We start from the raw sequence: 10,615 nt of genomic DNA, 5'->3' as shown, positions 1-10,615 counted from the left end.
AAGATTGAGAAGGAAAAATCATGATTGAGAAGAAAAAATTTGAGATAACGAAAGGTTAGAGAAGGAGAGAATCATGATGAAAGATACAAGTGGCTTGACCGGAGCACAAAAAGCTTTTTATGAACAACTCCAAGAGGAAATCTTGGCAAAACGAAGATCACGTAATTAATGGGTTTGATTGTATTTTGGATGTAATTTAGGCTTTAATGTATTTTGTAGTGGCTTATGTAGGCCTTTATGTATTTTGGTAGTAACTTTATGTATTCAATAGTGGCTTATGTCACTTGACTTTAATCTTAAACTAGATGTATGTATTTGTGTTGTGACTTGAAGTGCAATTTAACAAAGACTTTGAAGTGCAATCTCTTTTTTCTTTTGTTAAGTTCCATTTGGTCTTATGATAGGCATTGATATAATTCTTTGTAGACTGAAAAATGAAACAATTATGTATCTTGCTGTTACAGCCACTATCAGTGTCTTTGATCCAATTATTTCTATTCATTGAACATTCTTAGTATCATAAGCTTGGTTTTAAGATGACAGGTCTTAGAATAAATCTATGAACAATGAGCATTCATAGTATTTCTTATTTTACTTAATGCTTGAGAGTAAGCACAAAATTGTGTTTATGTTGTGACTTGTGCGTGAATTGGTTATATTCATTTTGTTGTGGCTTATATCACTTGGCTTTAATCTTGCATTTATAGTAATAATTGCTTTCCAATTGTCTTGAAGTTGCATCCATGGATAATTATTTGGTTCGCAAGTTTCTTTTTGATGACTTAGATGAAGATGAGATCATCGAAGAATTTGTTATGGAAACATCACAACCTAAACGTCGACGTTCTATCCAACGTAATCATTTGGCGGGTCATGAGAGGCTTTTTCTGGATTATTTTGCTCCCACACCAGTATATCCACCTGCTTTATTTCGTAGGAGGTTTCGGATGAAGCGTTTTCTTTTCTCCGTATTCAATCTAAGGTAGAAGCTCATGACTCTTACTTTGTTCAAAAAAGAAATAGTGCTAACAAACTTGGTTTATCTTCATTACAAAAGATAATTGCTGCACTTAGAATGCTTGCATATGGAGTATCGGGTGATTTGATAGATGAATATGTGCGAATTGGAGAAACTACTGCATTAGAAAGTTTGAAAAAATTTGTTACTGCGGTAATTGATGTTTTCTCTGAGGAATACTTGAGAAAACCAAACAATGAAGACATTGCTAGACTGTTAGCTCATGGAGAACGCCGAGGTTTTCCAGGTATGTTAGGTTCAATTGATTGCATGCATTGGAAGTGGAAAAATTGTCCATCTGCATGGAAAGGTCAATATTGTGGTCATATTCGTGAACCTACTATTATTTTGGAGGCAGTAGCATCATATGATCTTTGGATATGGCATGTATTTTTTGGGTTACCTGGGTCAAATAATGACATTAATGTGTTAGAGCGGTCTCATGTATTTAATGAACTTGCTGAAGGACATGCTCCTGCAATACATTACTCAATTAATGGTCATGACTACACAATGGGATATTACCTTGCTGATGGCATATATCCAAAGTGGGCAACATTTGTTAAAACAATCCCAGCTCCACAAGGACATAAGTATAAATTATTTGCAGCAGCCCAAGAGGCGTGTAGGAAGGATTTTGAGCGTGCATTTGGAGTGCTTCAAGCACGTTTAGCAATTGTCCGTGGACCTGCACGATTTTTCCATCTTGAAACACTCCAAAAGATCATGAAAGCGTGTATAATTCTCCATAACATGATTGTTGAAAATGAGCGGGATGATAATGAAGTGGTAGACTTGGATTATGAACAAATTGATGGAATGGGTAATCCTCCTCTGGAAGTGTTACGTGAACAAAGTGATGGATTTATGTCATACATTGAGAGGCATGGACGCATTAGAGACCGAGAAATTCATTTTCAACTCCAATCGGACCTCATTGAACATTTATGGCAATTGCAAGGCGAGTTGTAGGAACTTTCTTTTTTGTATGCTGAGAAGCATGAGTCATAGGAATTTGTGCGAGTGTGTGAGTTTTATTGTAATTTGGTTTGAGTTATGTACGTGAGTAATGTATGAACTACTTTGTTCTTGCTATAATATGTGTTTTATTTTATATGTTTTTTTATAAAATTCTTGCATTTTATAGTTCACATTGTTCCAAGATTACTTCCAGACAATTGAGACGATAATAGGCTATCATGATGATTGAAAAATTGTTTTAGTAAAAAAAAATGTATTAAGTATAATTTGGGGTTAAAAAAATTATTTGTTAACACTAGACGATTATTTGCTATCATGTGGTGGTGGCGGCGGTGGCGGTGGTGGAAGAGTCAATGGCGGTGGCGGTGGTGGAAGAGTCGATGGCGGCGGCGGTGGCGGTGACAGTTACAGGTGGTTGTGATTGTTGTTTATTGTAGTAGATATATTATTTTATTGTAGTTGATATATTATTTTATTGTGATGTTCATATTATTTTATTGTATTGAAAGCTAAAATAGATCCACTGCTGCAGCATGTGTGTAGGTATAATAGATAAAGTAACTTTTGGTAGAGCTAAAAAGCTAAATTTTTAGCTCCACTGCTGTGGATGCTCTTAATTGTTATCCACAACAACTCCTGAGCTAGCTCCTCTGCCATCACCTCCTCCACTTCACCCTGATCAGTCTCACGGCCTAGCCCCCCCAGTTGCCTCTTCTTTTGTATCTCATGACATGTCCCAACTTTTGCTACAATAGACCTTATAGCATTTACGCAAACACCAAGTCCTTCCATATAGGAAGACAAGTAAGAACCCATTGGAAGCATTCGGATTAAGCTTGTGCTCCATGTGCCATTGTTGTTATCATGATGATCATATTCTGTTACCGTGCGTTTGAGAGTTTCACATAGAAGATTTGAGGTATGTGCAAACGCTGAAGCTAGAGTCATCCGATTGATCTGGAGAAGCTCCATGTGGCCAAATCTAGCATTCTCTTCCATTATCCTATCAGCCATTGCCATCACAAATTGGTATTTCCTCGACGTGGCTGGGATCTCGTTCAGTAGTGCAAGGATCTACACCATACAACAAACACAAAAATTGAGAACATCATAAAAAAATTTAGTTTATAACTGTGAAAATAAAAATATACAAATTGTAATTTTTTAATACTAGAATAGTTTATAATGTAGAAAATATTGTACGCAAAATTATTTGACTTTGATAAACACACAACAGAACAGATTAAATAGAGATGTTATCAAAATTTTAAACTCTAATGAGTACACTAATTAATTGACTAGTACAATAAACATATACAAAAAACGAACAAAAATTAGCATCTCCCATCAAAATTATGATCAACCACCAATTTTCATAAGATAAAATTTACCAATTATTATCTCCTCCATAGTAAAATTCTTAGCAATTTTAATGTTTCTTCACCCCCTCCTCCCACCCCCCCCCCCTAAAACCTGTATTCAAAATACTAACAAATAAAGTCACTATTATTATTATTATTATTATTATTTCTTTAAAATCCCCTTTTTATTTCAAGCACTATATATCATCCTCGTAATAAATCTCTCATAGTAGCTATTCCTTTAGGCAATACTTGGAGCCATAAATAAATTATGCATGTCACCCACATCACTACCACAAAAGCTAACACTATGTTCTTGAATTTATTATGAAGTCATCCTTTTGATGTCTAACCAATCATTCCATCCCATTATCTTCAACAATATAAGATGGATTTATTATTATTTTTTCCCTCATGATAAACCGTGCTAAACAAATTCTAATTCGTAACTAGTTTTTCCACAGTGTAGTACAAGAAGCCAATCCTACAAATATTAAATGAACACGTACATTCATCCATGGATCCTATATTTTCTTCATGCCACAATTGTCGAGGTTTCGTCTTTGTAAGCAATGAACTCATTTGAATAAACTTCTTTTATAAAATCTATTGTCCTTTCAAGACAAAGGTGTTAATCTCTGTTGATGGAACAAAACCAATATCAAATTAAGAAATCTCGATAAAAATGTGTATCTCCAAAAAAAATGAAAAAAGTGAATTTTGTTCCTGTAAGGTTGAGATTTATCAACTATCTTGTTGGCTTTATTCCGTGCCAATTTGCTAGTAATTTAGCACTTAGTAACCCTGTATTTAGGTGGGATTATTGTAAAGGTAGTGTGTGAAAAGAGCTGAAGGATCATGCCAGCTGTCGCACTACAGGACAAAAGTCTCAAGCTGGCCAGGCCGTTATGTCGCGACTTGAACTCGCGACTTGGACAAGCCGCGAGGTCAAGCCGCCAATCAGCCTTGTTTGGCAAAAACTGTCTCTTCATATTCCAAATACACACCACTATATATAGACCCTTATATCTACTAAATTGAGAGAGCTTCCAGAGAGAATTTTTATGAGAGAAACCCTAGAGAAAAACAAAATTGCCTCATCCCCAATCTTTACCTTAAAGACTCAATAAATTCCTCTACTCTCTTCCTCTCTATTGTCACATCCTTGAGAGGTCATTGACCAAATCCTTATCTCAGCACACCTACGTCTGTGAGAAGGTTCATTTGGTGCTAAGGGAAGCAGTTTGGAATGAACCAATATACATTGGTTGATGCTATGGTCTAGTAGCGGAATCCGGGAAGCTAAAGAAGAAATAGGTTCGGCGTAACCTCGTTGGGACAAGAAGTTTGGAGGGCTTAGGTCCTTGGGTAGATTAGACTTGGAGGGTCTTCTGCTGTTCATGTATCACAACTACATTCTTTAGTGGATTATTTGACCGCTTGGAGGGCGGCAAAGAAGTTTTACGCCGAGGACTTCGGTTTCCTCTTCGATAACACATTGTGTGTTGTCCGTGTGTTTGCATCTTCCTTTCCATTATTTTTGCCTTATATTTACTGCTGTGGATGTGTTTATATTTGGCATAGATTAATTATCAATTCTGTGATTGGCTTATGTTCATGTTCCGCACATTAATTGTTTGATTATAAGCTTGAATTGATATTTTATAATTTGGGGTCTAAACGTTCAATGGTGTTTTATATACATTTTGAACTTTCAGTTCCACATTTGGAAACTCAAGAGATAATGTCTCAGCCCCAGCCATTCTATGGCTAAACCAATGAATTTTATCGTTGAACAATTGCTTTTTGTACTTGAACAAAGAAAATCTCATCATTTGAATGGGTCATTAGCTCATCTTGTCCAAATATAACTTTATCTTCATCTTCCACAATTTGTTTATTGATGATCTTAATTAGGGCAGCAATCATAGATTGCCCGAGAATTCCAATCTACAGCAATTCTTCTCTAAAACTCTGTTCACCATTATCAAAGGTCCTTGAAGCAAAATAATCCATAAACCAATATTGCAATAATAACAAGACTTGAAGTTCTTGAACAATTGTTTCTCTAAAAAAAAAAAAAGTACTTGAGCAATCATTGTTAAAATAGTTTTCTTTGCAAAAGATTTTAGTTTCACTCCAATGACTCTGCCAATTAAGGATATTATCCATCATCTGATTGAGGGTTTGTTTAGATTGCCCTAACTTAGCAAGTTATGATTGTACATTAACAATATCAATATTCCTTCGTTGTCTTAGAGTCTTTTTGAACAAAAAGAAAAAAAGAATCGTAATTTTGCTGACAGATTGACCTTTACATAGTAAATAATGAATATCTGACTCTACTAAATTTTGTAAAGACAGAATTTTCTAAGTATATGAGTTGCCCATATAATGTCATGGGAAAAATATAGAATTGAAGAGGAAGATGAATGAACCTTTCTGGAATTTAAGAAGTTATAAAGAGAACATTGACATTATAATTAGTAAACTGGCTATGGTAATAATTTGATGCAAATTGAGACCTACTAGGATGATTAAATTAGAAGATTCAATCAAGAGAAGAATAATGTCTTGGTGTGCCATTCAACCAAAGCTAATAGATGCTACCCAATGCTACTAATCATTGATATCACTCAACATGACCAAACAACATACTTGTACTTGATTGATAAGAGGAATCACTCAACTCCAAAGTAATATATATTGGCAAATAATTTTTTGAATCAAACAATGGGGGGGTTGTGGGAGGGGAGGGTGCAAGGATTGGAGCATAGGCATTCAAAGAAGTTTCACATATATATACACTTAGATTAGGTTATAGTGTAATTTCTATTTTAGATTAAAAAAATCATAGGTAATCTTACATCTCTGTACATATATAAGTAGATTTTAACAATTACATCTCCTAAATAATAATGATAAATAAAAGATATTTGAATAAACATATGATAATGACAAATAAAAGATATTTAAATAAACATATGAGACATGTCGCCACATAGCCACCATATAAATTTAACACTGCTCCTACATCAGAGGACACGTCCCCCAGATAATGTGGCTTTGCAATAATATATGCATATGATTCAAATTCAAATCACACCCAATGGTGGTGCAACATTAAGACTTGTGGGCCATGAACCCCCAAATATATATATATATATATATATTTTATTAAAAAAAATATTTAATATATACGCTTATTCTGTTATTCATATGCTTCCCTCTCCAAATTTTATGCATAAGAACAATCAAAATAGTAGGTTTGTCTCATGTTCTCCCTAACTCCTAATAAAAATTAATCGATATCTACCGAAATGCTAATGCTCTTGCTAAGCTCAATGCACCACAAAAGACAGTCAACTCAAAAAAAAATCCCAATTTTACAAACGTTTTCGAATCAGTCCTGGGTCCTTCCTTCCCCCACTGAATCTCAAACCCGCCAGAGTCACTCAGTCCTAGCTCTGCCTACCATCAGTTAACGCCGCCATTATCTCCAATGGTGGTTTTCTTCCACCAATCTCTCACCACAGTTACCCATGCACAACCACTACTGACGCACGTGCAACTAAAGAACCACATCTTCCAATTCTTTGAATCCCTGTCATTAGTTTCTCTTTAGCACTATATTGAAAAGAGTGTGTGTGAGATAGAGAGGGAGCCCGATCTAGAAGAGAGAGAGAGAGAGAGAGAGAGAGAGAGACAAGTGCTTCGGTTTAGGATCCACCGTCGTCGGTGATGGTTGTCGATAGCTGTGGTAAAAGGGCTTAACCCAATGAGAAAAATAGAGTGACAGTGTGTATTAATATTCGTATTAGTATTAGGAGGGAGGTAAACACCAAGACTCTTAATATAATTTCTGATAAGAAAGAAAGTAACGATTTGAAAGGAGTGATGGATTTATTTGTTACGTTTAGAAATCCAAAACCAAAATGTAGATCTAGCAATGCAATGCAATGGACATATCCAATGTTAGAAAGATTTCGCTTGCTTGTGTCGGGTTCTGTTAGATTTTTGCGTGGCACGTTAACGTTGCATTGCAATTTGCATGTAGGCCACTTGTTCCCTAATCCATCAAAAACTGCCATCTGGAATATTGCCTATTAATGGGCTCATTTAAGCAGTGCATCGCACACCTCCTGATTTAAGATTCTTTTGTCATTCACTTAAATTATTATTTTTGGGTTTCTTTTTAAGGACCGACCATTATATATACACATATATATTAATGGTTTTTATTTTATTTTATGTTTTATTAGGAAAATAATTTTCTCAATTAGCATTTTTTTTTTTTTAATATTTAGAATCAGCCGACTATCAAATTATCAAATTACTTTAGGAACATGTGGTCGAAAAAAAATTTATTAATAATAACAAGTAGTAAATAGATAGGCTAGGCTTACTTGTGAAAGTGCTCTACCAAGGGCTTGAACTGAGGGTCCATCAAGTCCTTCATGAACAACCAAATCCAACGAAGGAAAAGAAGAAGAAGATGATGACGGTCCAGGTAAGGCCAATGATCCAACGAATCCAAGGAGATATTGGGGAGAATAGGGTATTGATGAGGAAGGCAAGTAATCCATTAAAACCCTAAGAACCCAGAGAGTGAGCCAAGTGATTAGCATGACCATGAACCGCATATGATCCATGGCCTTCCACTTCTCCGTCTGTTGGGTTTTTGACACAGAAACCAGCGTCTTTGCTGCTGCGTTAGCTGTGGACATGAAAATGGAGCTCAAGAGCGATGAAGGTTGCTTTGTCTTGTACCCATATGCTATACTCTTGTCTGCTTCCATTCCCATTTTCATGTTTGTTGATGTTTTATCTTAGCAAGATTAATAGTTTTTTTTTTTTTTTTTCAAGATGGTATATATGTTGGAATATATGGAGAAAATTAAGCGTAAATTAAGTGGAGAGGGCTTCTTATATGGGAGCTAGCCATGGCCAAGTGGTCGCTTCTTCCGATTGACATGTAGAAAGATTATTATGGAACATAATGGTATATCTCTGAAGCATCTTTTCTTTTGTATTATTGTTCGGTATGATGGTCTCCAAACTGGCATTGTCCACTTATGTACTGTTCTCTGTTTTGTCAGAATTTTGACATTCGTTTTATTTGGGTTTATTTACCATATCTTTCCTTTTCCTTTTTCTTTTTTTAATAATAAATATAATAGAATTTTAGGGTCTATTCAATACGTATGTTTAAAAGATACTTTTCAATTTTTTAAAAAATACATGTGGGTGAAAAAATGTGTGAAAATACACGTAATATTGTTTAAAAATTGAAAACATATATTTAAAGGCATGTACTAAATGGACCCTTAGTATTTGGTATTCATTCTATCATCATTGCTCTTATTATTAATTAGATTAAAATGCCGATCAGCTTTTTATGTACATGTGATATGAATCCCAAAAATTTATTCAACGACAAAATTTTTTTATCACTTGAGTTAATTAAAACTCAAATCTTAAAATATTATGTCATTGTTTTAACATATTTAAAATATAAAATAATCATAAGTCTAGATCCATAACAATTTTCACAATTTTTTGCACAAATAGTTGGGACAAAATTGCTTTTTACCCCTTTCTGAAAAAAAAAATTCAGCATTTTGCCCTCTTTCTCAAACTAATTAGGGAAATGCCCCTCTTTTGAAAATTGAGTTTCTGAAAATTGATTTAGGCCCTACAGCGACGTTTTTAAGGACCTTATAGTGACGTTTTAAGGACTTATAGTGACGTTTTGTAACTCGATTTTCATTAAGTCGAGTTATAGGTAAAAAAAAAAAGAAAAAAAATTGCATGTAACTCGACTTTATGAAAATCAAGTTATAAAACGTCACTATAGGTCCTTAAAACGTCACTATAGGGTCCTTAAAAACGCCGCTATAGGGCCTAAATCGATTTTCAGAAACTCGATTTTCAAAAGAGGGGCATTTTCCTAGTTAGTTTGAGAAAGATGGCAAAATGCTAGATTTTTTTTCAGAAAGGGGCAAGAAGCAATTTTCTCCCAAATAGTTGAGGTGATAAATTGTGAGGACAAAATTGGGAAATGCCCCATTTGGGTAAAAATAGCAGCATAATGCCCTTTTCTCCAAACTATATAGGGAAATGCCCCTCTTTTGTAACTCGATTTTCTCAAAATCGAGTTATAAAAAAAAAAAAAATGACCTATAGTGACATTTTCAGGATCTATAGTGACGTTTTGTAACTCGATTTCCATAAAATCGAGTTATAGGCAATTTTTTTAATTTTTTTTACCTATAACTCGATTTCTTATAAATCGAGTTAAAAAACGCCACTATAGATCCTAAAAACGTCACTATAGGCTCCTAAAAAACGCCGCTATAGGGCCTAACTCGATTTTGAGAAAATCGAGTTACAAAAGAGGGGCATTTCCCTATATAATTTGGAGAAAAGGCCATTATGCTGTTATTTTTACCCAAACGGGGTATTTCCCAATTTTTTCCTAAATTGTGATGTATATACAATAAAAGTGATATTTGAGGTAGTGATATTACACCAATCATAATTTATCATGTTATGAAAAACAAATTGTTGTACCTCTATTATTGTTACTATTGATACAATAACCTTCTTGATAATTATCTTACTATCTTTTAAATATTACACCATTGAAAGTGTCAATGCACTTGTTGGAGGCTCCCTGAAGAGAGAGGGGAGGGTGAAAATATAGATTTACAAATAAAAAATAAAGAAAAACACGCAAAGATCGAGTTGGGACAATGAGACCTCAAAAGTACCAAAAGTTTGAGGTCTTGAGATGTCATGTTTGAGTCCTCATTTACCTCACATGGGTGGCCAAGTTTAGTTCAATATAGTTTAAAGCAACAAGCTATAAATTTAAGTGCATATATGCAATTATCGATAAAATAACACTTATTATATTTCTAAATTATATATGTTTTTTATTTAAAATTTCTTTATTGATTTTGAGATATAAAATTGCTAATTAAATTTTTATATATTTTAGCTCTCATCTTTTTTTTTTTTTTCAATTGATAATAACTAGTCTACTTAATTTTTTGTGATATAAAACATTTTAATAATAATTTTAATTTTAAAAAAATTCTTTCTACAAAAACATCTAGAACAAATAACGTGAGTAAAACTTTGTAAAAGATTCATGTATTTCAAAAAATATATATATATATATAATTAAGAAATTTTATATGTATTTCGTTATTATTGATGGTGAACTAAAAATTGAACCTACTTCAATTCA

At 33.9% G+C, this 10,615-nt stretch overlaps 2 protein-coding genes across 2 annotated transcripts; one reads left to right on the top strand and one right to left on the bottom strand.

Annotated features, from left to right (window-relative positions):
- The first annotated feature begins 743 nt into the window (after positions 1-743).
- On the top strand, positions 744-1,990 carry LOC111999196 (uncharacterized). The gene is made up of 2 exons (XM_024031315.2): positions 744-968; positions 1,058-1,990. The coding sequence occupies exons 1-2, from the start codon at positions 744-746 to the stop codon at positions 1,988-1,990; spliced, it is 1,158 nt and encodes a 385-aa protein (XP_023887083.2).
- Positions 1,991-2,523: 533 nt separating this feature from the next.
- LOC111999183 (uncharacterized) lies at positions 2,524-8,357 on the bottom strand. Its single transcript, XM_024031301.2, has 2 exons — positions 7,767-8,357; positions 2,524-3,073 (listed from the first exon to the last, which is right to left on the bottom strand). The coding sequence occupies exons 1-2, from the start codon at positions 8,169-8,171 to the stop codon at positions 2,573-2,575; spliced, it is 906 nt and encodes a 301-aa protein (XP_023887069.1). The 5' UTR covers positions 8,172-8,357; the 3' UTR covers positions 2,524-2,572.
- Positions 8,358-10,615: the final 2,258 nt, after the last annotated feature.

This window comes from Quercus suber, unplaced genomic scaffold, assembly GCF_002906115.3.
Source record: "Quercus suber isolate HL8 unplaced genomic scaffold, Cork oak 2.0 scaffold_87, whole genome shotgun sequence".
NCBI lineage: Eukaryota > Viridiplantae > Streptophyta > Magnoliopsida > Fagales > Fagaceae > Quercus > Quercus suber.
Note: the sequence above shows the minus strand (reverse complement) of the source record. Positions and strands in the feature narration are given on the sequence as shown.